Genomic DNA, 27748 nt, shown 5'->3' with positions numbered 1-27748 from the left:
CAAGTGGAATTGGAATGTTTCAGTTTGCTAATTTTCTTTGAATTTCAAAAGTAGCAAATTTTTGTTTTAAAAAACCAAAACATAATGAAAAAACCTAAATTGGCCCTGAAACAACAAAAAGCCATTGAAAGGATCAAACAAGAGCTGGCCTCTGATGTACAAACAGGGAAATTTATTAATAATATTCTTATTTTGTATTATGGTCACACCTAGAGCGCCCAACCCAGATCGGACCCTATTGTGCTAGGCACTGTACAAACACACAGTAAGAGACCAGGCCTCGCCCCAAAGAACCTAATCTGAACAGACAAAGGATGGAGGGGAAACATAACTCCCACAGTGTAATGTCCTAAGGCAGGCGCACTGAACATCTGCCTCATTTGGAATGTTGGTTCTTTCCAGGGCTTCAATACAGCTGTAACTTTAGAACCCCTTGTAGAATTGGTCAGTAGTGCAGAAGCTCACAGTGTGCATCTATCTGGTAGAACTCTATATAACAAAGAGTATTGGATCTGTTCCTATGTATTCCTGGGTTTACCTCCCACAAGATAGCTTAACATTTGACCAGCTGCTGGCTGCATTTAAGGTCACTTCTGAGAGGCATCCCATAATCCTTCACTCTGCTACATAGACTGTTGCAAAACAAGATTCCAGGGGGATCTGCCCCAATGACTTTTTTGAGGTACTCCTGTGTCTGAGGTGAACCAGTTGCAAGTGACTAAGCAAATGTGTGTTAATGGAAGACAGAAGACCGCTTATGGCAGCAAACTCTTACCCCTCTCTCTCTCTCCAGACAATCATTGGTGACCATCTTAGGCCCTGGAAACTCCCTTCAGTGTCATGACCCAGAGATTGAGAAATGCTAACACAGTCTGGTTTACCACAGGATAAAATGCAGGAGATAAGAAAGCAGGACAATTGGGGTTGTTGGAAACCCTGAAATGAATTTGTAAATGTGCTGGTTCATGAATTCTTTTAACAGACGTTGGAGGGTAGCTACTATATATTTTGAAAGGAGTTTAATTGAAACCTCAGTTTGTCTTGCTTTAATTACACAAAAAGGTGCACGAGAGAGAAAACAAAGAGTGGGAAGATTAAGTGGGACAGTCTGTTTGCAATAAAATGGAAAGCTTCTTTAATTAAATCTGCTCAGATCTTGTTAATATTTTTGTCCTTCATCCTATTTCACCATTTCATTTCTGGAGGGAGAGAAGGAAAGTATCCTCTTTAAATGAAAATAATTTGTCTCATTTCTCCTTCTAAGACGCATGAATGCTTGTATAGTAGTGCCAGTCCTATTGTAGAATTTCTGGAAAGAAAAATATTTAATCATAAAGATCTTAATCTTATTTAGTCCCTGTTGCCAGGTGGATTTTAGAGTTATGCAGATATGTTAACATATGCTTTGCCCACCATTGAAATGTTGCCAATTTTGGCAATTTAACAGCACAATAAAAACTGAACAACATGGGGCCAAATCCTGTTCTGTTGTAATACAACCCCCTTGGCTGAGAAGAAAATCACCTGGAGAATTTGGTTCACAGAAACTACTCAGGACATTTCAGTAGGCAGAATATTACCCAAATTAATGTGGCTAACTGCACTATTGGGATTAATTTCTACAGTCCATAGTGTGTCCCAATACTTTTATATTTATATAGCACACTTAATCCAAAAGGGTCTTAAAACATTTTACAGAGTACGATCCAAATTCTGCTCCAACATAGACTCCCAGAGCTCCATTAACAACCATTGGTTTTCATGGGTATAACTGGGAACAGAATTTGATGCTGAGATTTAAGTGATTCACAAAGAATAAATCTTTTGATGAATCCTGCTTCTCTCATTGCTCGTGGAATATCTGTACATTACTTACGTTTTCCTTGAATTCATTGTTTACATGAAATTTTGCTGAATAACTTCATCAAATAATACTTGGTCCATGGGGGTTTTGTTTGTTTGTGAGCAGTTCATTGTGTGGATTCATACATGAAACATATAAGTCATGTTGCTTAGCTCTGCTCTGCTTAGCTCATATAGGTCCTATGTATTTCCGTTTGAGACTGCATAGGCATAACTCTAAAATTCAACTTTCTTCTTCAGATACTTACTTTTAACAAAGTATTCTCTGGGTTCACTTAAAGTTCTGTTTCTGCAAACATTTTTGCCAGAAAACTTGCTTACTAGAATATTTGCTGAAAGTAAAGACAAAAGGGGGACAAACACATACAAAGCAAATGTATTTTTAAAAAAATTTATTCAGCTCCTCCAGGATTTTGTTTATAGTATCTGCCCATCTCTAGTGATCATTCAGCCACCACTAAAATACAGCCATTTCTGAGTGAACTGAGCTACCCATTTAGCATCCCAAAACCTCTCTATGTAGGCAAGTGATAAATAATAATTATTATTTGTACTGAGATAATGCCTATCATGCAAAGTGCTATACAAGTACTTAGTAAGAAACAGTTCTTTCCTGCAAGAGTTTACAATATAAATAGATGAGATAGACAAAGGGTGGGTGGGGAAATAGAGGCACAGGAGGGTGAAGTATCTTGCCCAAGATCACACAGAAGATCAGTGGCAGAGCTCATCCTAGAGCTCAGATCACTGAGAGTCAAGAGAAGTCCAGTCCCTAGCCACTAGACCACACTGTCTCTCCTTTCTTCTCTCCACTTCTCCAATCAAAACTAGATGGTGGATTTTTGGTAGGCAGAATGTAACTACCTCAACTGAAATTTGGCCAGGATGTTGGAATTAACACCTCATCAGTTATGAAATGCTAGAACTTAATTTACTGACACATTTTTTACTATAGACACTCAAGGGTCTGCCCCCTTGAGGCAAACTCATCCTTGGTGTAAGCATATAGAACTCAGTTGTGTTGCCATGCAGATTGGCTTGGCCCTTTATAATAATACCTAGCCTTTGTTCAGCGCTTTTGAGCCATAGCTCTCTCAGTGCTGTACAAAGAAGGTCAGTATCCTTATCTCCATTTTAGAGAGGGGTTAAAACGAGGCACCCAGAGAGAAAGTCACTTGCCCAAGGTCTCACAGGAAACCACGGCCAAAACCTGAAGTTCTCACTCTGTTTTACTTCTGCTAATTTCCTATTGGCTTTAGTGAAAATCTTGCCAGAGTAAGAGCTTCACGGTTTTGTATTTAATTAGTGGAATCAATGGAAACTCCTTCACCCTGACATTTGGATTTTTATCTGGACTGTTGTACATTTCCTCCTGTCTGCTGTAGAATGAAATTCTACACAGGTGAAATTTCCATAACTATCAGCTGAATCAGGTTCAGGACACTGCTTTCTCACAGGAGCAAATTGGAGGCTTTAGCTATCACAGTCAATAATGAGCAACTGCAGCTGTTCTGTGTGGAATGATGTTGAGCTGACAAAGTAATTACATGACAGTACATTTTAAAAAAGCAGGTACTGTGTGCTATAATTACTTTAGACTTTTTTTGGCTGTTCCTAACTTTGTCATCCTGTAAGGATGGGAGTTGAGAAGGCTGGTGCATGTTGGGTGCCAAGAAAAGCATAATTAGAATGGTTATGATGAATTGATGTTTTCCTGTGTTCAAAGCCAAACGTAATATGATGCTGGCACGCTCTCCTGAGAGACCGTGAGGAACCAAAGAGAATCAGAGTTGAGTCTCTGATGCTGTTAAGCCCTTTTCTCTGTGTCTGCACTATAATTTCCCTCTGTTTCTGTCACAACCATGGGACACCCTTCCCCTCCCCCGCACCCCCCAGTGTAGACAGGGCTCTTAGTAGCCCCTCAGCAATTTAAATATGGTGTTGTCCCTGCTTAGTGCATGTCTCCATGCCATGGCACTTAAATGCCTGTGACCACTACACTAGTACCCCAAACAGTGGGATTGAACTGTTGGGAGCAATAACGAGAAACTAAATTTCATTTGTCTGGTACTAGATCAGCTCCTCATACCGTTTCTAGGAGGATGTGTTGTGGGGGTGAGGGAGTCCGGGGAAGCTGGGAGACTTCAGCATTTTAGCAGGTAGATTTTTATTTCAAGGTGTCTTTTTGCTACCCATTGCTGAAGGCAGTTTTCTTTCTCTTGATCTTTGTGTTTTTGTTCTCTTTTTCCATCATTTTTCCTTGGTTTCTGTTAAAGATGAGCTATTACTGGAACCCAGGATCCAAATACCCCTGAATGTTGGGGAACTTTAGATCCAGTTCTGAACTCCCTTTACTCAAAAATAACCTAAACCAAATCCAAAGGCCTCTCAACTTTGGGAAAGGTTTTGTCTGAACTTGGCGTTTCTGTCTTATCTCTAGATTCTGCATGGCCATATGCACCTCCCTTTTTTTCTCAATCTTTCTCTACCCTTTCTTTCCATTTGTGTCCCCTATTCTGTTCTTGTCTGTGTTTCTCACTTTCTTCCCTGTTGTTTCTATCCCTGCCTCTGAAAAAAAGACTAGGAAGCTGACAAGGAGCTTTTTGCACCTAGAGGTTGTCTAGGACTGCAGAATTCTAGATTCCTCCTGGGGGAAAAAAGCTGTCTGTGTGAACAGCACATGGACAATCCAGTTGTGTGAAGATTCATTTGGAATCTCCCATTGTGGGTATGTATTAGAAAAGAAGGAGGGCATGGGGAAACCAGGGGATTCCTCTGGTCTGACTCTGTCAGGTTCCCCACGTTGTCCTGGTGACAGGATCACCTGATGGTTTCTGGGACAGTGACATTGTTCCTTCAGAAACCACTTTAAGCCAACGCAGTATCAGCATGCTGTCATGCTGTGATGTGGCTTCTGGAGAAGTGAGACTTGGCTCAGAGCCTCATGCCACCTCTCTCCAAGTTGGCAGCCCTGTTGTAATTCGTCACGCAGTTTCTGTGGTCCTTGAGAGCTAAACTTGATGGAGGAATGCAGAATTTGTGGGATTTATAAGCAGAGCTATTTTTTCAGGTTATAAAACGAAAAGCTATTCGTTCAACAAATTAAAGACAACTGAGGAAATCCAGCCGCTCATGGAGTGTAATGCAAAAACACCATTTCACTCTGAAACGTCACAAGATCACCATAATTAGCTCCTATTTGAACAAACTCAGCGAAGAGCCCAAGCACTGAAGGGGCCTGAAGGCTGAATTGTCCTGTCACCCTACAGATGGAATATCCCAAGTCAGAGATGAAGTACATTAGGTTGCAGTGGGGAAGAGTCCCCTGAAGTTACATTTACTGTATCTTGTTATGCTTTCAATACATACAACTCACCTAGATACTAAATGATATATTTTAGATTAAGGGAAAAAACATTGGTGAAACACTGAGATCACAGCACGTCTCCCTCCTGTAAATGCCAGGTCAGATCTGCCTCACAAGATGGCAGACATCTGGAAACTTAAAGGCATAGCCCGCAGAAAACACATTCATAATTCTCCTATTCTGTAGATAAATAGAGGGCATCAGGCAACATGGCTGTCAATTTTGCACTGTCCTCCCTCCTTTATCATACAGACACATTCAGATGTTAAGCTGAGATAGAGTGACAATTGTCAAAGATGCTGCAGCTGATTAAATGGGGAAGAAATTCCCAGTAGGAATCATAGTTCTCATATATTCAGAGCAAAATTCTCATTTCAGATCTGAACTGTTAATCTAGATGTCAGCATTCCACTTTGGTATGTGAAAAGCTGGTATTGCTTTTTTGCCTGTGTATGCAGGGAGAGGAGCCTGTGATAGTGAAGATCCTCTGTGCTGCCTCGTAGAATTTTTTCCCCCCCATACAACAGCACACTTACTTGTTGCGGAAATAATGGCCTAGTCAAACACTCATTTGGCGGTGTCTTTTACACTTCCATAAGCAGTTAAAATGCCATCATTTAGGTTTCATGTTATTAAAGAAAATACGGCGTGAATGAGCTGCTTAGAAAATGAAAATGTACAGAAATGTTTTCATGATTTAAATATAAAGAATGAAATGAAAATGTGAAGCCTTTTTATGAGGCCAAATATGCTCTGGAGGGGAAAAAATTGTAATATTAATTACCGTTGTCAGACAGACCTTTCTCAAGCACTAAAGAGGGGAAGTAATCTCCACCTCAGGAAAAAGGCTGCTGCATCATTAGCAAAAGAAGAGGAGGGGCAAATGTGGATGAGGTAATCTTTTTATCCAAGATCCAAATTATGAGCCTGAGCCTGAAATCCCAGCAGAGGGCAGATATCCTTTGCAGCGATGAGGGTTCTGTTTGAGTCAGATCTGCAGACTGGGCTCTAAGAAGGCAGCAGTGAGAACAAGGGAAATCTGCCAGTGCTTCACCATGTAAGTTATTAATGCAGCCCTTAATGCTGGACTAAAATGCTTTGATTAAACAAAAAACATGGGAATAATATTGGCCCAGGCTATGGAGGCAGGTTTGTACGGCCAGTCTGGAAAGTTCACACCCTGGGAAAGAAACCACACGTTTTAAGAACTGGCACTAATGAGCACCTTACAATTCTATTTCCTTGGTTATAAGGCAGTGACAGTAATTCTGTGGCTGTTTCGACATAGAAAAGTCTTTGTAGGCCAGGCCTGCATTTCATTTCTAAAGTCGTGTCCAATTTGCACACGGTCAGATACAAAACCCTCATAAAGCAAGACATCTCGAAATGGGATTCTTTAATAGAGCAAAATGCATGCACCAGGATAAGGTTCTATCAGTACTTTTTACTGTCAGTCCCTATACTTAGGGATGGGTGACCAGTGCAAGAATCCAGCTCCGCTCTGATCAGTGCCACACGTGAGAGCAGCAGTATTCAAGCAGATCCTGTTTCTGAACCAGACCATGACTGTTTTAAGGCAACCTGGGATTCTACATGCACCGTGATGTGTCCTGCTGCCATTTGGAGTAGCAGTGGTGGGGAAAGGGGCAGGGGCCTACCTTCCAGACAAGCAGGAACACAGCAGAATGGAGCTCTACTCAGGAGCAGCTGTGAATGTAACAGGGGTCCCTTGCATAGTCATTTACTCCTATTGGGGGGGAACACTTCCAAGGCAGGTAACACAGAACCGCTGGGAGCATGCTTCTCAATGCAAGTAGACAGATCTAGTCTAGCTGCTCACTAAAAATAGCAGTGTGGCCATGCAGCATGGGGACAACTTGGGCTAGCCACCTGAGTCCATAGCAAGAGGCTCAGGTGGATTTATACTTTGGGTAGCCAGCCTGAGTTGTCTCCTATAGTGCTGCGGCCATATCGCTATTTGTCTCATGTTCTCTTGAGCAGAGGTAACACAAGCCTGTCTACCCATACTAGCAAACACACTCCCAGCTGCAGTGTAGACATACTCGTAAAGGGGAAGGCAGGGGAGAATCAGTCCCGTGGAGGATCACAAACTTGGCATGATGTTACAGATCATTTAACTGTAAATTAGTCACCACCTAGCTTGGCAGTGATTGAAAGCCATTGCTATCACATTTGTGGCTTCTCTGAAAGGGTATTTTTAATGGGCTTATAGAGGACAGGCGTTGTCCACAATCCTAAAACCAACCACTGTAGCGGGCACTCTGCCATCAAGGGCCCCAATTTACCATTGCTCTGCACCTTGCATAGTCATTTATTACACGAGTACAAACTGGGTGTAAAGCACTTCCCACTCTCACTTGGTAGCACTTTATACTGGATTTGCATTCACTTTGCACAGGTGTTAATAATTACATGGTGTTCGAGGGAATGGTGAAACATGTCCATTGTTTGCATCTCCACACTGAGTTATCTTAACATCCAACACACAAAAATGATTCCTTCAGCACAGTGTAGGTACATTGACCAGGTCAGGGAAACCACCGTGACTGCTGCTGCCCATGCTGGATCTGTTTTGTGCATAAAGGGTGTCAGAATCCAGGGTTCTCACTGCACGTTAAATTGAAAGCGCCAGACTGTTGCACTTTCACTCACATTCCATTGTCACTTTCACCGCAAAGAGCAAGGTGCTATTCAGTGTGAGTAAGGGTATCGCAATCTGGCCCATTGGGTTTACATTGGGTAGCCGTTCATGGGAAACCTATCTTGCCAAAGCAGGAAAATCTAAGAATTGTACACTCGCTTGATCATTTTTGCTCCTGAATAGTAGCCCATTCCCTGTGACATCTGAGGCCACCCACTGATGCAGCAGTGCTCAGCTCTTTGCTGTCTTTGGACTCTATAGGAGACAACTTTTTGCCATCTCAGGTTCACAGAACAAAATGGCAATCTTTTCGTGCTGTTTCTGTTTTGCTACTGCTAGCTGATCTGCCCCTATCCGGCTGATGCTTTACATCCAGGAAGTTGATTACGTTAGCATTCCCACAGTTGATTGATGTGGTCATTGGCACTACCTGAGGGTGGGCAGGAGGAGATTCAATTAGCTTTTACGGATGTTCATTATGAACTACCTCAAGCCCAGCAGCCGTGAGTACCCCAGGAGAATAATAAAAGTAAGACAGCATTTTTCTTTTTGGCTAGGAGTGAGGAGTTCTTCATAAAGGCAGTGTGGCAATGGGCTGCTTCTACTGCATAATAAGAGTAGTGCAGTTAATCATGATAGTCTTGGGTAATTATTAATTACTCCAGAGAGGGTCCTTCAGACTGCAGCAAACCTGGCAAAGAGAGAACATTTATACAAAAGCAAACTTTCTTTGCCTGATATCCTTATTTACTGCTATGTGTGAATAGCAGGGATTCGAGTTTCATTTCCGCCAGCAAATGAAAAAAGAAAAGGAGGACTTGTGGCACCTTAGAGACTAACAAATTTATTTGAGCATAAGCTTTCGTGAGCTAAATTTGTTAGTCTCTAAGGTGTCACAAGTACTCCTTTTCTTTTCGCGAATACAGACTAACACGGCTGCTACTCTGAAACGTTTCCACCAGCATAGTTCCCTATGATGTTCCACTGATAATGAATGAAAACAAAATTTGGTCTGTATAATTGTAGCTCTGGAATAACACAGCCCAGCTCCTGCTGGCTCCTGTAACAATAATACCTATTTCTTTCACAAAGCACATCTCATCAGTAGATCTCAAAGTACTTCACAATCTTTAATTTATTTATCCTCACAAAACCCCTGTGTGGTCAGGCAGTATTGTTCTCCTTTTACAGACGGGCAGCTCAGTCACAAGGAGACTAAGTGACTTGCCCAAGGTCACACAGGAAGTCTGTGGTGGGGTAGGGAATTGAACCCAGGTTTTCCATGGCCTAGGCCAATGTCCTACACACTTGGGCCTTCCTTCTCCCACCTCATCCCAATATGAAATTTGGTATCCTGTATTTACGATGTTGCAGCCTATTTCCATGGCTGTGACTGACATCACTCCAAAAATGTTGTTGCACAACTAGAAAGCGTTCAGAAAAAAGGGTGCAAGAATAATTCAAGGTCTAGAAAACACACCTTAAAGTGAGACATCTAAAGAAGTTTCATCTTTTCAGTTTTTCAAAGGAAAGGTTCTGAGGAGACTTGATCATGGTCTATGTGGGAAAGAGAATTCTGGTACCAGATGGCTCTTTAATCTAGCAGAAAAAGGCATAAGGACATCCAATCTTTGGAAGCTAGAGCTAGGCAAATTCAGGCTAGGATTTTTTTTATTTTTTTTATTTTCACGGGGGGAGTAATTAACACTGGGACAATTCACCTAGGGATGTGGTGCGTTCTCCATCATTTTTAAAGTATTTCAATCAATACTAATACCTAGCTATTATATAGAGCTTTCCATCAGTAGACCTCAAAGCAAAGACAGACTGATATCAAAGATACACAGACTGGATATCTTTCTAAAAGATGTCCCATAGCTCAAACAAGATACAGACTTAATGAAGAGACAACTGGATGTGGTTCTTTGGGCTGTGCTATGCAGACCGGACTAGATAATCTGAATGGTTTCTTCTGGCCTTCAAAATCTGTTAATCTAAAAACATTATGGGAAGGAGCAGCTGCTGAAAGAGGCTGTTATTAATCAACGACTGCTGCTAAGCAAAGATACATGGTAGCAGCTTGTACAGTAGGAGGAGCGAGACCACAACATTGAAGGTTCTAGTGGGGAGAAAAATCCCTGTCTTGATTGACCCTATTTTAGCAAAGGCTGCCAGAATTTGAATTACTGATGGCTTTGAACTGATAATGACCAGGTACATTTTATTGTTTGAGTTAAGATATGATGGTTCTGCAGAATTAAAGCTCACAAAGTGGTGATGAATGTCCTTGTAATGTAAAGTCGGTTGCTTTGATGGAGCTGGCAAAACTTGCTTAATCAATGAGACTTGACAAGGGACATGGTTGCTGCAAAATAACCAGGCCTGAGGGACTCCTTTAAGAATACAGGCATGAACAGATGCTTTCCATTCCCCATGGATGTGTTTATCATATGGGAACAGCACCATGGAGTGGCTATTAACAAACAATTGTTAGTGTTGGAAACACCCTCCTTTTACTGATGAGACCACTTGAAAGATTCAGCTCCTGTACAACGAAGCAGCCCATTTGCTTACTACACTGAGCATTTTACACCTTTGCTCTTTATACTACAATTGCTTCCTATCTACTTCCAAGCGTAATTCAAGATATTGTGCCTGTTTCTCCTATGTCTTACATTGGTGAGTTGGGGACTAACTTCACTGAAATCAATGGAGTCACAGTGGTGTGAAACCTGTTTAAGAGAGGGGAGCGTTGGGCCCATTGCTTTTTCTCCAGAAAGCCGTTTTTGGTCTGTGTCCTGGGTACTTCAGATTCATTCTCTCTCTCAACCATCCCAGCAGTTGAGAGGAGCTGTCTTGCAAACAAAGTGTCCCTCGATTTGGACTTTGTAGGACAGGTGGTGATTTCTCTCATTTACAATTTATTCTTTTCTGGTCTGTCCCAGGGCTTGTTAGCCTTGTTTACAAACTCAACTGATGTCTTGCATTGCAGGAAAATGTAAAAAGTTCTCCTTTCTAAAAATGGGGAAGGGTTGAGGTTCTAAGAACTGCTGTCCATCAAAGCATTTATACTGCTGATATTACTCATGAGCGCATGACAAAAAAGGAGATGGGGTTATTCACAATCTTCTACCTGCAAATGCATTTGTCTTCTACCTGCCACAACTCTTGCGACCCACATGAAAGCTTTTCCGCTGATGTTTCCCATCCTGTTTGCTTTCCAGTGCCGCCTCTTCCCCTGCCCCCCCGACCCTTCCTCCCCATTGCTCCTCTCCCCCTCATTCACCCTTATGGCCTGTAAAAGTTTAGGGGCCATGGCCTCCTGGCCCCCCCATTTCAGTATCTACAAGAATGAATAGATAACAGACCTATATATAGGGCCAAATTTCCCAAAATCATGGAAATTTGTGTCCTTGGTTCTACATGTACATTGCAAAATATTCATAAATGGCATCTGTATGAGTGCATTGGGCAGCTAATTGCCAAATCACATTGCATGCTGTTTGCCCATGCAAACGTAGGCGTTTGTGTGCACAAATAAGTTAACAATACAAACTGAGAGGCCAAATTAAGGGAATGTGTGCACAACAGCTAAGAGTGTGCTTACTGGCCTGGTAGACAGACATGCGCTAGCTCTGCTTGAGCTAGTGCGCTAAAGATAGCAGAGTGGCCATGGCGGCTCCCGCTAGCCTCCTGAATACAAACTCACTCAATCCTCTAGGTATGTACTTGAGTGGCTAGCCCAAGGTGCCACTCGTGCTGCCTCAGCTACACTGCTATTTTCAGCACGCTAGCTCAAGCAAAGCTACCACATCTATCAACCCACACCGGGAAACCCACTCTCAACTGCTATATAGACGTGCCATGAAGCATCTTTGAAAATTTACCCCACGTTATCCAGATTGTCATAATGAAAAGATCCATAAGATTGGGAACTCAGGAGACTGGTAGGAGGAGTAGAGACAGGTTACTAGTTTAACTGTTACTAGTTTTGGACCCAAAGAATTCAATTAAAGTTGTTACTATGTGATGACTGTTTGATGGCTTTATCAAATGAGTTGGTTGGGCTCAGTCCATATCCTACTGGACTGATATCTACATCACAAAAACCACCATCAGAATAGGCATCTTGTTGGCAGTGTGGGAAAAGAGGCCACAAACTGAACAAGTAAGGGAGACTAAATTTATCTCTTATCCAGAGTCACGGTGGTCCTTCCATGTCAGGATTGAGACAGATTAGGTAGCAAAAGGGAAGCTTGCACTGCCATCACCTGTTCTAGGGATAAACAACGTTACAGTCTTGAGCTGTGAATCTGGCAGCTTTCATCAGTATTGAACTGACAGTGCATGGGGGAGAAGAGGCTGGGAGAAGGTGGTTTTTTAAAGGTAATTTCATATGCTCAAAGTCTATCTTAATTGCAAATCTCTCTCTCTCTCTCTCTCTCCCTCTACTTCAATTTCATCCTTTCCCCCTGCTGCTGGTATTGTAGAAAAAATATAATGGCTGAGGTATTTATTCCTGAAAACCAGCAAGAATGTTAGTTCAATACTTTAGTTTTATAACGCTTTTTACAGAATGGGAATACTTGTGGCACTTTAGAGACTGACAAATTTATTTGAGCATAAGCTTTTGTGAGCTACAGCTCACTTCATCGGATGCATTTGATGAAGTGAGCTGTAGCTCACGAAAGCTTATGCTCACATAAATTTGTTAGTCTCTAAGGTGCCACAAGTCCTCCTTTTCTTTTTGTGGATACAGACTAACATGGCTGCAACTCTGAAACCTGTCTTTATAGAATGGGGTCTTTTCTACACCAGTTAAGATGTATCTATTGAATAATGGCACAGTGAGCAACTATCACTATTGCACCAATATCTGTTAGATTAAATAACCTTGGTGTTGGTCATTCTGCATAATACAAAATGTCATTTCAGTAGAATATTGACACAGGGTCAATACTGCCTGCTTTGAAACTGAAACGACTTTATTTTCATTGTAATGTTCATTTTGATTTTTTTGGTGAATGCCTTAGCATTCACTATTCATTTTAAAAGCAGGATGTTAGGGGGCTTATTCCTTCACCCACTTACTTCCCTGCTCCTTCTCGCATGAACAGAGAGTAACAATACCGGAAGTCCAAAGGTGCAAACAATTCAATGTTTATTGGGGTGAACTTCCAGCAAGCATGATTCCAGTTTCCTTCCTTAGTGTCCTCCTTCCCAGCTCTGACACCACAGAGCCTTACCTGTGTCCCTGTTCCCATTTCCCCCTTAGCAAAACATGATTCCAGTTTCCCCACCCCCATTCCCTGTTCCCATTCTCCCCCCCCCCACCCACTTCCTGATTGACTGCAGACTATATAGTAAACTTGAGTTTTGCTTAGCTATACCTTAACCAATCATTTTACTGAAATTTAACTACCAATCCTAACATATTGTAACATGATTATTTAACCAATTATATCCCACCACCTTAATTAGTTTACACCCAGCAAAATTAATTATACAGCAGACAGAAACAATCACAGAACAGAGATTATACAGACAAACAATAGGGAAATGGGGACTAAAATAATAGAACAACACAGAAATAAGGATTTCACATCCCAGCTATTGATAAGTGAGTTCTTGCCAGACAGGATGCTATCAAACTAAGTTTCCTTTTATATTTTCTAGGCACTTCCCTTTCTCTGGAGGTGATAAGCACTATCAGGACAGGACTGTATTCCTAACAGCCCAATAGCACCTTATTTCAATGTGACTAGCATTTGCTTCCCAGTTTATGGCTGCCTCTGCTGTTTAACCAAAGGCCTTAGCCTGAGAACAGAGCCTCAGACTGTCACAGTGAGAAAAGGCCCTTACACCAGCAGACAGTGATCTGATTCTTTCTTTTATACCCCTATAACTAGCTAAGTGACAAAAATACACCTAAATTCTTAGAGTTTAGGCCTTTACAGACAGGCCTGCATGTCTATATCCTAACACAGGACAGTACTTTTTTTGAGACCATATTCTAGTTTTCTGACATTGCCCTGCATCTATTTATATGAAATGGGTTGAAACATTTTATTAGTCACTTATGTTAACTGTATACATTTATAGGATGCTATATGAAAATGACTTAAGGGACTGTTCAAGAGACCTACACATATCAGGGGCTCTCATCTAACGATGATGGAACAGAATGTCCCTTATTTTGGAGAGCACTCTAGAATGGTCTTCGAAAGATGCAGGTTGCTTAATAAAGGTGGTATTTTATATAACAGTAGAGGTGGGACCTGGTCCCAGTCTCCAGTTCCAGATACCCTGGAAGTCTGAGAGGGCCTGGAAAGGCATGTTTGATATGAATTTTATTGCTTACCCTCTCTCTCTCTCTCTAATGGGTCACTCCAACCTCTCCCCTCCATGTACGTTTTGGAACTTGGGCTGATATTGTCACATCTGAGAGAGAGATTCTGGATTGTAAGAGTGATGATGCATCAATTTATTTCTGCTACAAAACAGTATTAGGAAATCCTATAGTCTGACTGGTCAACAACCTAGCAACATCTTGACACAGCATCACAGGTTGGATCTAATTTCGAATTAGAACCTCCTCGGGGGTCATATTAATTCACCTCAGTGACATAAACTAAAAATATTATCAATCAACTGGTAGTGACACAAATAAATACAAGGCAGTTCTTTTAATAGGTTACTCACCCCCAGCAAATCATGATGGCAGAACTAATGCATTCTCATGGTCCCCCAACTTTTTATGATGTGGTTGCACAACTGTGCTTACTCTCATATTTCTGGAGCTAAAGTTACCAATTTGAGCTCAGTTTCTGGATCCAGTGAGAAAAGGAAGTAGAAAAGTTTTGGGGTTTTTGTTTTTAGGCATGGAAGAGACAGAATAAAAACAGAACATGGAACTTAATAGAAATTAAAACTATTAAAAAAAATAGTTCAAATGACTAGATCTGTAGGTGGCAGGGGCAAGGCTGACTGTAGACTGCAGTGGGAAGAAGAGTGAATATTGCCTTGTGCCTAACCTATCCAGGGCATGGTGATATTTCAGAATGATATACTCCATGTCATGTCTCACTGCTTTTTGCTTAGGGCCACAATGCTGTAACTTCTCTAGGGACACAGTGGTTCATCCACTTGGAAGATGTTGCAGGATTTGGGCATTGATTATCTCCTTGGAGGTGAATACTGAAGTCTAGAGCAACATCAATCAGCCAGAATTTGCTTATGAATATTTGTAAATGCTGCTGGCTGTAGCTGGCTTCAGTGTAAACTATAACTTATATGTAGAATAGGCTCCAATTCAGCAAGCTACTTTAAGCATGTGAGTAGCCCTACTGACTTCTGAGAAGCCAATGTGACTAGTCGTGCTTAAAGTTATGCATGTTCTTGGGTACCTTACTGAACTGAGGCCCTAACTTTCATTCTCTTTGTTAATACTGCTTAAAAGAGACAAAATCGTGCTTTTGAAACTCAGGCCATAATGAAGAGATTTCCAAATACATCTGATTGTTTGTTTTTAATCATCATGTATGTAATTATACAGATGACTGTGTTCTGGTTAACATCAAGATTTCTTATCCCTTGAGATAAATATTTAATTTGTCAGCCCTTCTATTCATCTCACTAATATACGTAGGCCTGGCAATCTTTCCAATGGTTGTCAAAGTGCTCTACAAATGACAGTTAATGAACCTTCACATCACTGATGTGAGGTAAATAAGTAGTTATCTTATCCATTATATATGTAAGCAAACTGACCTGAATCACTGAAGTGCATGGGAATTTTGCCATTGACTCCATATGGTACAGAATCAAGGTCAGAGGGCCAGATCTTGAAAAGGTTCTTGATCACTACTGTGACCCAAAAAGCCCCGTTTCATAGAATTATAGAAATTTAGGGTTGGAAGGAACTTCAAGTGGTCATCAAGTCCAGCCCCCTGCGCTGAGGCATGACCAAGTAAATCTAGACCATTTCTGACAGGTGTTTGTCCAACCTGTTTTTACAATCCTCCAATGATGAGGATTCCACAGCCTTCCTTGGAAGCCTATTCCAGAACTTAGCTACCTGTATAGTTACAATGTTTTTCCTAATATCTAACCCAAATTTCCCTTGCTGCAGTTTCTCCTACTTTCAGTAGACAGAGCAATTGATCAGCATCCTCTTTATTACAGCCCTTAATGTATTTGAAGATTGTCATCAGTTCCCCCCTCAGTCATCTTTTCTGAAAACTAAGCATGCAGTTTTTTAACCTTTCTTCGTAGGTCAGATTTTCTAAACCTTTTATCTTTTTATCATTTTTGTTGCTCTGGTCTCCATCCAATTTGTCCACAATCTTTCCTAAAGTGTGGCACCCAGAATTGGACATGGTACTCCACCTGAGGCCTCACCAGTGCCGAGTAGAGTGGGAGAGTTACCTTCTGGGTCATCCATATGACAGTTCTGTTAATGCAGCTGCGAAAAAGGCTAATGTTCTGGGATGTATTGTGACAGATTTCAGCTACCAATCTGCCTGAGGCATCAAGTGATCAGGCTGAAGCCACAGGATCATCTGGGGAAGGGGATGAAGGAGCACACCAAGGGTCTAAGTTTTTTTTTTAAGCTTTATTAATAAAATAACAGCGGAGAGTGATGGGTGCTCCCCACATCACTCAGAGGAAGGAAGAAAGTGTTAGTGCCCCAAGACCTAATCCACTTTCATACTCACACACACATTACCCAAGGCTGGCCAGGCCTAGTGTAACATAAGAAGAAGAGAGAGAAGGATGGATTCTGCCCTCTGCACAGGTTGTCCAGGGTCCGCTGTTGATCTCTGATTTGTCTCAGCTCCCGGGAGGGTTTTTAAGTCCCTGGAGTCTCTTGGGGGTGTCTCCTTCTGGGACCTTTGTTTCCCCAAGCTCTGTGTACCAGTTCAAACTGGACAGCCATGGCTTCCTCAGCTTTCCCAAAACACACCAGCTTCAGGGCCGGGAGATGCTTATTTTTCTCACGCTGACCTTGTTGTCTTACTCCTTTTCACGGCCCCTGCAATTTTGTTCAGCAACTCTCCTTTCTCACAGCTGGTCGGGGGGTGGACTCCCCCCCCCTTCTGTCTTGGCAGGTATCAGAGTGTGTGCAATGGCTTTGGGCTGGAGTCAGCTCCTTATCTTCGAGTTTAGCTGGAATATCAAGTTAACCCGTTCCTTTCTCCTTTCCTCCCCCTTCAGCCTGTTGCTGCCTGTAAAAAAACCTTTTGTTCTGCATTCATACCTTTAACCCTTCCTGAAATTCTTTCCAATACATACAACAGCATTAGCAGTATATGAGGCTGGTGTTTACCCAGGGGACCCCCTGGGGGAGGTGGGGGACCAGCCAACTTGTGGCAGTATCACATTGCTGACTCTCATTCAATATGTGATGCACTATAGCCCTCCAGATATTTTGTACCAGTTTTACATCCTGGCTAGTAATTCCCTATTTTGTAATTGTGCATTTGATTTTTTTCCTTCCCAAATGAAGTACTTTGCACTTGTCTTTATTGAATTTCATCTTGTTGATTTTAGTCCAATTCTCTAATTTTTCAAGGTCATTTTGAATTCTAAAATCTCCAAAATGCTTGTAACCCTTCCTAGCTTGGTGTGTTCTAGAAATTTGATAAGCATACTCTCTGCTTCATTATCCAAGTCATTTGTGAAAATATTGAATAGTACTGGACCAGGACTGAACCCAATGGGACTACATTAAATATGCTTTCCCAGTTTGATAGCAAACCATTTATAACTACTCTTTGAGTATGGCCTTTCAACCACATCTGCACCCATCTAATAGTAATTTAATCTAGACCACATTTCCCTGGTTTGCTTATGAGACTGTCATGTGGGACTGTGTCAAAAAGTGTGCTGCTTCCTATCTATCCACTAGACCAGTAACGCTGTTGAAGGAGGGAATAGCATTGGTTTGGCATGATTTGTGCTTGACAAATCGATGCTGACTATTCTTTGTGACCCTATTATCCTCCAGGTGCTTACAAACTGATTGTTTAATAACTCGTTCCAGTCTCTTTCCAGGTATTGAAGTTGGGCTGACTGGTCTATTATTCCCCAGGTCTTCTATTGCCCTTTTTAAAGATAGGTACATTTCTCCAGTCCTCTGGGACCTTGCCTGTCCTCCAGGAGTTCTCAAAGATAAATGCTAACTGTTCCAAGAGTGCTTCAGCTAGTTCCCTAAGTATCCTATGATGAATTTCATCAGGTCTTGTTGACTTGAATACATCTAACTTACCTAAATATTCTTTAACCTATTCTTTTCCTATTTTGGCTTGTGTTCCTTCTGCCTTTTTGTTAATATTAATTGTGTTGAGTATCTGGTCACCATTAATGCCTATTTTGCTTCAGTCTTTATGAAAAAAGTTAAACACCACAGCAGCATTGATATAATCTGTTATTAGCTCTCCTTTCCTATTAAGTAGAGGACCTACACTTTCCTTCATCTGCCTTGCTCTTAATGTGTTTAAAGAACTCTTCTTATTGCCTTTTATGTCTTTTGCTATTACTGTTCTTTTTTTACTCCTCCTTAGCAGTTCATTCATGTTTCCATTTTTGGTACGATTCCTTTTTCATTTTCAGATAATTAAAAAGCTCCCAATGATGCCATATTGGCCTCTTACTGTGCTTTCTCTTTCCTTTGCATCAGGATAGTTTGCAGTTGTGCCTTTTAATATGGTCTACTTGAAAACCTGCCAGCTCTCCTGAACAACTTTATCCCTTAGATTTTCTTCCCATGGACCTTACCTTCCGCTACTGCTCTAACCCTATAGGGTACTTCAACACCTACATTTTTTGCGGTAAAAGTTCTGTAGGTGCCTAATTTTCTGCCTCAGGCAGATGCCCCGACACCTATCTTATGTCTAAGTCCCAGTGCGAACCTCAAACCAGATGAAGGTAGGCGGGGAAACACCTTCCTTGCCTGCAGAGCCTAATAGGCATGCTCAAAGCATGCCTAACTCCACAGAGAATGGCCGGGGAGACCTCTCTTTCGACCTTTAGCTAGTGATTGCGACACTTACCCAGGATTTGAGAGTCCCCAGTTCAGTTCCCTCCCTCAGCCCGATGAGGGAGCAGGGATTTGAGCAGGGATTTGAACAGGAGTTTCCCATCTCTCAGATGGATGCCCTTAACAACTGGGCTATGGAATGGTTTTTATTCCTGCTCTGGCTCTATTAACACTTAATTTTTTAATACAAAGTGGAGCAACTTCAGCAAGAGAGTTGGTGAGAGCTCTGCATCAGGATAGTCCAGGAGTTAGGGCACCTGCCTGAGAAGTAAGGAATCCCTGTTAAAATCCCTTCTTCTCAGGCAGAGGGGGTATGGGGATGAACAAGTGTGCCCCAGGTTCTGTGTGAGTGCTCTAACCTCTGGGATAAAGGCTATAAGGGACGCCTCCTTCCCCCCCACCCCATCTGTATTGTGTAGTGTTACCTAATCATTTATATGCCGGACTCCAGGAAAGGGTTCCCAGCTGTGGACTGTAAGGAGAGAGAGGCACCTCCCTCCAGCCTAGATTCACACACCTAATTCCATGAGAGGGAGGGAGTTTAGGACACACACCTCTCACCGGCTAGCTTAGGCATGGAGCTGCCTACAATACTGGCTTTTGTGGATCCCACTCTCAGGAACCTATCTCTCCCCATGCACTGTATAGGAATCCCAAGCTTTGTGGATTCCAGTGATTTTTTTTTTTCCCCAAGGTACCTAAAAGTTAGGCATAATAATGCTCAGCATTGCAGTATCTAAGCGCCTTTGTGGATCCAGGCCATAGCTGTTAAGTGAGACAAGAATGGAAATCAAGATTCCTGACTTCTACTTCCTTACATTTAACCACTGGAATATACTAAAAAACCCCAAGACATATCTACTTCCTATATTGATACATTTCTCATTACAGTAGAGCCTTCTGTATGTTACAGCTTCCTATGTAGTTTTACAAAGTCACTGTATTGTTTCTATGCCAGGTCTGTGGCTCTCAATAGGTTCACGACAATGCTCAAAAATCCTGAGGGTTCACTTTGGATAAGCAGCCAAAATTTTGGATCCTTCTCTGAAATCAGTGGCAACTCTGAGATGCTGAAGGAATTTTTTGAGAACAAGCTGTTCTCATTATGCTGTCTGGACACTGCATTCAAGTGAAATTGAAATGCAGCAGTGTGCAAAATTTAACCAAACTGTTTTGAACATCAGTATAGATTTTTGGTGGAGTCTTTGCAGAACATTTGTGCTGGTAGCTCTGATTTTATCCAAACCGGTTTGCCCAATTTTAAACAAGAGAGGAAAATAGAATAAATGGCTGAAAACTAACTGAGCAAACAGAGCCTGGACTGAGTGTTGCCTTCAAGTTCAGCTGTTTTCTGAAACCAAAATCTGATTCTAATTCCAGAGAACATAGTCTGAAAAAATTCTTAGGCTAGTGCTATGCCTCATCATAGCTCTCAACATGTCACTTGGGATGAAAGACACTATGTAAATGTAAAATCATTATTATCTTTCTTGTTTTTCTCTGGATATAGTGTAAAAGGGGTCATGTGTGATGACACGAAAGGAAAACGATTGAAGAAAGGCAACTAAAATATATATCTTGCCTCTAATGAATGTTTTGACATATTAGATTGGAAATGAGGTGACAATTGCTTCTTTATCCTGTCTGAAATCGTTGTTTCCCATAATGTGTCACAATTAGGAACACAGAAATTGCTACACTGGATCCAGACAAGTGGTCCATCTAGCCCATCCTCCTTGATCTCTCTCAACATTGTGATGACAAAACATCTGGGTAACAAAGAAGCAATAATAGACCCGTTTCTCATTTGCACTTTTACTAGTTTTGTCCTGGTGTCACAGGCGCTGGTTTTCTCTGGGCACCGGGGTGCTCAACCCTCCACTCCACTCCACTCCACCCCTTCCCCCAACCCCTCACCCTTGCCCCACCTGTTCCTGCCTCTGCTCTGCTCTGCCCCACACCCTACCCCCACCCCTACACTTCCCCCAAGCCTCCACCCTGTTCTGCCCCCACCACTCCTCTTTCTGCCACCTCCGAGCATGCCCCATCTCTGCTCCTCCCCCTCCCTCCCAGTGTCTCCTGCATACTGCGGAACAGCTGATTGTGGTGCGTGGGAGGGAGGCGTTGGGAGGGATGGGGAGGAGTTGATCAGTGGGGCCACCAGTGGATGGGAGGCGCTGTGGGGAGGATGGAGCTGGCTGCCGGAAGGTGCTAAGTGCCCGCTACTTTTTTTTTCCATGGGTGCTCCAGCAATTGTGTAATTACACTGATGGCAATTGTTTCATCAGCGTCCGATCAGAGTGAGACTTTGTGAGCTAAATGTAAAGGGGGCAGGACTCTGAGCATATATTCCCTTATGTGCCAGTGCAGTGGGGCGCCAGCCTCTTCCCCGGGGAGGGGGGATGAGGTGGGCTAGACAGAACAGTAGGGGGGTTGTGCCTCTACTTGTCATGAGGCCCTGCCTCTTTCTGTGGCCCCACCCTTTGCTCCACTTAAGCTTCAGCCCTGCCTGTTCCCCTCCTCCCTGAGACTCTGCCCCGGGACAGGGCTGCAGCTGCTCCTCAGCTTCCAGCTGCCCTTTGACTGCTCGCAGCTGGTAACAGCTGCCAGGTGGGGAGACCTGACTTTGGGACCGATGAAGCTCTCGGGGAGCAGTGACCATGGGGAGTGGGGCCAGAGCAGGTCAATCTGGACAGCTATGGGAAGCCCCGGACCCTCTACCTGCCCTGGGCAGCGTGCCCCAGTGGGCAGGGAAGTGGGCCGGGGATTGCCCTCAGAAAGCCCAGGCTTACTCCTGTGCTGCTTCAGAGCTGGGTGCCAGGCCAGAAGCCACCACTCTCTCTGCTGTGCCGCTGGGTGGCTAGAGAGTGGCAGCTGCTATGGGGTAGTTACGGGGGAGGGGCTAAGGCAAATTTTGGGGTGTCTATAGCCCCTGCAAGCTTCCCCCCAGCCCCATGCTGCTCCTGTGCCAGTGACTTGAGCTGTGATCTTGGGCAAGCTAACCAATCTCCCTGTGAAAATGTGTAAACGGTATAATTCTAAGCTACCTTATAAAGTTTGTGCGGGAGTTAGTTAATATTTGCGGAGCACTTGGAGATCCTTGGATGAAAGGTGCTATAAAAATGCAGAGCATTATTATTTATTTGTTATGGTCCTCCAGGGTTTTGGCCAACAACATGAATTGTTGACATTTAATTATTGAAACCGTATGTCTATCAGACGTTTTATGGTAAGAAGAGATAAATAATGCAGAGAACTTCAGAGAACCTGGTCAATATTCTCTTGGGATCTGAACCAGACACGCTAGACACATAGCTCAGGGCTAAAAAAAAACATTTTTGGGAGGGAAAAATTAAATAATTAAACCAAGGAGTGCAGTTAGTATTCTGGCTGTTCAAATGAACTTTATAGCTCTTGCACACTGCTCTGCAATTTATTTATTATAAATAGCATTAGCCCAGTCTTACATGTAGCACCTCCTCAATAAATAACATAGAGCTGCCTATAATGATCTCCTCATTGTGAACACAGTAATAGCTGAAGGTAATGTGTCAGCATTCTACGTGATGTAAGCAATTACAATATTTTCTCCTGATATCTTGAAGCTTTCAGGGTTTATAAACAAACAAGCAAACAAACAAAAACCCACACCATGTTCTAGAACCAGTTAACCTTAAAAGTACAATTGAGCATCTTGATGTGAAAAGGAGAAAGGATTTAAATGCTCTGTGTGTGTGTGAGAGAAGTTGCTTAAAAAGAAAGTCCATACAGTAACATTAATAATATGCTGTACTTCTATAGTGCTTTTAATCCAAACCTCTCAAAATGTTTACAAAAAAATGGTTTACAAAAATGTAGTGAATAAATGCCACTGTGAGGTATACCAGTAGTACAGTAGTATACCCACTGTAGAGGTAGATAAACTGAGGCACTGAGATAAGTGACAGCTGGTGACAGAGATATTAGGCTTCAGTGGAAGAGCAAGGCATAAAACCTAGAACTTCTGTCTTCTGCCTGGTGTTCAAACTAGTAGTCTGTGCCCTGGTCTACACTAGGAGTTTAGGTCGAATTTAGCAGCGTTAAATCGATGTAAACCTGCACCCGTCCGCACGATGAAGCCCTTTATTTTGACTTAAAGGGCTCTTAAAATCGATTTCCTTACTCCACCCCGACAAGTGGATTAGCACTTAAATCGGCCTTGCCAGGACGAATTTGGAGTACTATGGACGCAATTAGACGGTATTGGCCTCCGGGAGCTATCCCAGAGTGCTCTATTGTGACTGCTCTGGACAGCACTCTCAACTCAGATGCAGTGGCCAGGTAGACAGGAAAAGGCCTGCAAACTTTTGAATTTCAATTTCCTGTTTGCATGGTCACCTGCAGCTTGTCACGCTGGCCAGAGCTCATCAGCAGAGGTGACCATGATGGAGTCCCAGAATCACAAAAGAGCTCCAGCATGGACCGAATGGGAGGTATGGGATCTGATCGCTGTATGGGGAGAGGAATCCGTGCTATCAGAACTCCGTTCCAGTTTTCAAAATGCCAAAACATTTGTCAAAATCTCCCAGGGCATGAAGGACAGAGGTCATAACAGGGACCCAAAGCAATGCCACTTAAGGAGCTGAGGCAAGCCTACCAGAAAACTAGAGAGGCAAACAGCCGCTCCGGGTCAGAGCCCCAAACGTGCCGCTTCTATGATGAGCTGCATGCCATTTTAGGGGGTTCAGCCACCACTATCCCAGCTGTGTTGTTTAACTCCTTCAATGGAGATGGAGGCAACACAGAAGGAGGTTTTGGGGATGTGGAAGATAGCTCACAGCAAGCAAGCAGAGAAACCGGTTTTCCTGACAGCCAGGAACTGTTTCTCACCCTGGACTTGGAGCCAGTACCCCCCGAACCCACCCAAGGCTGCCTCCCGGACCCAGCAGGTGGAGAGGGGACCTCTGGTGAGTGTACCTTTTAAAATACTATATATGGTTTAAAAGCAAGCATGTTTAATGATTAATTTGCCCTGGCATTTTCAGCTCTCCTGGATGTACTCCCAAAGCCTTTGCAAAAGGTTTCTGGTGAGGACAGCCTTATTGCGTCCTCCATGGTAGGACACTTTACCACACCAGGCCAGTAGCACGTACTCGGGAATCATTGTACAACAAAGCATTGCAGTGTATGTTTGCTGGCATTCGAACAACATCCGTTCTTTATCTCTCTGTGTTATCCTCAGGAAAGTGATATAATTCATGGTCACCTGGTTGAAATAGGGTGCTTTTCTTAAGGGGGACATGCAGAGATGCCCGTTTCTGCTGGGCTGTTTGCCTGTGGCTGAACAGAAATGTTCCCCGCTGTTAGCCAGGGGGGAGGGGAGAGGCAAAATGCGACCTTGGAATGAAAGCACATGTGCTGTGTATGTAATGTTAACAGCAAGGTTTACCGTGAAAGAGTGTAGCCATTGTTCTAGAAAATGTGTCTTTTTAAATGCCACTGTCTCTTTTTTTTTTCTCCACCAGCTGCATGTGTTTCAAGGATCACAGGATCCTCTCCTTCCCAGAGGCTAGTGAAGATTAGAAGGCGAAAAAAACGCACTCGTGATGAAATGTTCTCTGAGCTCATGCTGTCCTCCCACACTGACAGAGCACAGACGAATGCGTGGAGGCAGACAATGTCAGAGCGCAGGAAAGCACAAAATGACCGGGAGGAGAGGTGGCGGGCTGAAGAGAGTAAGTGGCGGACTGAAGAGAGGGTTGAAGCTGAAAGGTGGCGGCAGCATGATGAGAGGAGACAGGATTCAATGCTGAGGCTGTTGGAGGATCAAACCAATATGCTCCAGCGTATGGTTGAGCTGCAGGAAAGGCAGCTGGAGCACAGACTGCCGCAACAGCCCCTGTGTAACCAACCGCCCTCCTCCCCAAGTTCCATAGCCTCCACACCCAGACGCCCAAGAACGCGGTGTGGGGGCCTCCAGCCACTCCACCCCAGAGGATTGCCCAAGCAACAGAAGGTTGGCATTCAATAAGTTCTAAAGTTTTAAACTTTTAAAGTGCTGTGTGGCCTTGTCCTTCCCTCCTCCACCACCCCTCCTGGTGCTTCTCTCCTCCACCACTCCTCCTGGGCTACCTTGGTAGTTATCCCCCTATTTGTGTGATGAATGAATAAAGAATGCATGAATGTGAAGCAACAATGACTTTATTGCCTCTGCAAGCGGTGATCGAAGGGAGGAGGGGAGGTTGGTTAGCTTACAGGGAAGTAGAGTGAACCAAGGGGCGGGGGGGTTCATCAAGGAGAAACAAACAGAACTTTCACACTGTAGCCTGTCCAGTCATGATACTGGTTTTCAAAGCCTCTCTGATGCGTACCGTACCCTCCTGTGCTCTTCTAACCACTCTGGTGTCTGGCTGTGTGAAACCAGCAGCCAGGCGATTTGCCTCAACCTCCCACCCCACCATAAACGTCTCTCCCTTACTCTCACAGATATTGTGGAGCACACAGCAAGCAGTAATAACAGTGGGAATATTGGTTTTGCTGAGGTCTAACCGAGTCAGTAAACTGCGCCAGCGTGCTTTTAAATGTCCAAGTGCACATTCTACCACCATTCTGCACTTGCTCAGCCTGTAGTTGAACAGCTCCTGACTGCTGTCCAGGCTGCCTGTGTATGGCTCCATGAGCCATGGCATTAAGGGATAGGCTGGGTCCCCAAGGATAACTATAGGCATTTCAACATCCCCAATGGTTATTTTCTGGTCTGGGAATAAAGTCCCTTCTTGCAGCTTTTGAAACAGACCAGAGTTCCTGAAGATGCGAGCATCATGTACCTTTCCCGGCCATCCCACGTTGATGTTGGTGAAACATCCCTTGTGATCCACCAGTGCTTGCAGCACTATTGAAAAGTACCCCTTGCAGTTTATGTACTCACTGGCTTGGTGCTCCGGTGCCAAGATAGGGATATGGATTCCATCTATGGCCCCACCACAGTTAGGGAATCCCATTGCAGCAAAGCCATCCACTATGACCTGCACATTTCCCAGGGTCACTACCGTTGATATCAGCAGATCTTTGATTGCGTGGGCTACTTGCATCACAGCAGCCCCCACAGTGGATTTGCCCACTCCAAATTGATTCCCAACTGACCGGTAGCTGTCTGGCGTTGCAAGCTTCCACAGGGCTATTGCCACTCGCTTCTCAAGTGTGAGGGCTGCTCTCATCTTGGTATTCTTGCGCCTCAGGGCAGGGGAAAGCAAGTCACAAAGTTCCATGAAAGTGCCCTTACGCATGCAAAAGTTTCGCAGCCACTGGGAATCGTCCCAGACCTGCAACACTATGCGGTCCCACCAGTCTGTGCTTGTTTCCCGAGCACAGAATCGGCGTTCCACCACATGAACCTGCCCCATTAGCACCATGATGCCCACATTGCCAGGGCCCGTGCTTTGAGAGAAGTCTGTGTCCATGTCCTCATCACTCACGTCACCGCGCTGACGTCGCCTACTCGCCTGGTATCGCTTTGCCAGGTTCTGGTGCCGCAGATACTGCTGGATAATGCGCGTGGTGTTTAATGTGCTCCTAATTGCCAAAGTGATCTGAGCGGGCTTCATGCTTGCTGTGGTATGGCATCTGCACAGAAAAAAGGCGTGAAACGATTGTCTGCCGTTGCCCTGATGGAGGGAGGGGCGACTGACGACATGGCTTGCAGGGTTGGCTTACAGGGAATTAAAATCAACAAAGGGGGTGGCTTTGCGAGAAACTGAATGGCCCCCTCAAGGATAGAACTCAAAACCTCAAGAATAGAACTCAAAACTGGGTTTAGAAGGCCGTTGATTTCACAGAGGGAAGGAGGGAGAGAGGAGAAAATGAATACAAAACAAATCTGGTCTATTTCTTGTTTTGAGCCACTTCATCTATCTTTATACATCTTGCTGGCAGCAGACTGTGCAGTACGACCGCTAGCCATCGTCAACACCTGGGTGTTCGGCAGAAGACTGTGCAGTATGACGACTAGCCATCATCTTCTGCTGGCTGGAGGTTAAAAGACAGTGCACTGCCGGTAGGACTCAATTGCCACGAGACGAAACAAGGGAAATGACCTGGCTGAGTCACTCCCATGTTTGCCCAGGCGCCCGAGGAAAAAAAGAGCACCCAGGACTATGTCAATGACGGCTACCAGTCATACTGCACTGTCTGCTGCCAAAAGGCAATAAACTGCTGCTGTGTAGCAATGCAGTGCCACGTCTGCCAGCACCCAGGAGACATACGGTGATGGTTAGGTGAGCGGGCTCCATGCTTGCCGTGGTATGGCGTCTGCACAGGTAACTCAAGAAAAAAGGCGCGAAACGATTATCTGCCCTTGCTTTCATGGAGGGAGGGAGAGAACGGGGGCCTGACGATATGTACCCAGAACCACCCGCAACAATGTTTTAGCCCCATCAGGCACTGGGATTTCTACCCAGAATTCAAAAGGGCGGCAGAGACTGCGGGAACTGTGGGATAGCCACCCACAGTGCAATGCTACGGAAGTCCACTGTTGCCTCAGTACTGTGGACACACTCCGCCGACTACATGCACTTAGAGCATTTGTGTGGGGGGACACACAATCAAAAACGCTTTGTATAAAACGTTTGTATAAAAATGCTTTCTACAAAACTGACTTCCATAAATTCGACCTAATTTCGTAGTGTAGACATGCCCTGTGTTTCATCACCCCTCCCAGAATGAAATTGTGTAACTATGTTCTACAAGAGTTACAGACCAAGTAGTGCATGCAACTATGATAGTATCATTCGTGAAGTGCTGCTAGGAAGGAGACATACCTAAGGCGATTTAAGGAAAT

The 27748-nt window shown here is 43.7% G+C and overlaps 1 protein-coding gene across 5 annotated transcripts in view; it reads left to right on the top strand.

The window, feature by feature from the left end:
• PTPRO (protein tyrosine phosphatase receptor type O) overlaps window positions 1-27748 on the top strand; it is a 209965-nt gene that overhangs the window by 51739 nt on the left and 130478 nt on the right. For 4 of the 5 annotated variants that reach the window (XM_075122144.1, XM_075122133.1, XM_075122135.1 and 1 more), the window contains exon 2: window positions 24438-24928. The exons of the other annotated variant lie outside the window; for it this stretch is intronic. In XM_075122144.1, coding sequence (XP_074978245.1) covers window positions 24438-24928 — 491 coding nt within the window. The remainder of the gene's footprint in view (window positions 1-24437; window positions 24929-27748) is intronic. 5 annotated transcript variants of the gene reach the window in all.

This window comes from Caretta caretta, chromosome 1 (assembly GCF_965140235.1).
Source record: "Caretta caretta isolate rCarCar2 chromosome 1, rCarCar1.hap1, whole genome shotgun sequence".
Classification (NCBI taxonomy): Eukaryota; Metazoa; Chordata; order Testudines; family Cheloniidae; genus Caretta; species Caretta caretta.
The sequence above is the reverse complement of the archived record's forward strand: the minus strand, read 5'-3'. Positions and strand labels throughout refer to the sequence as shown.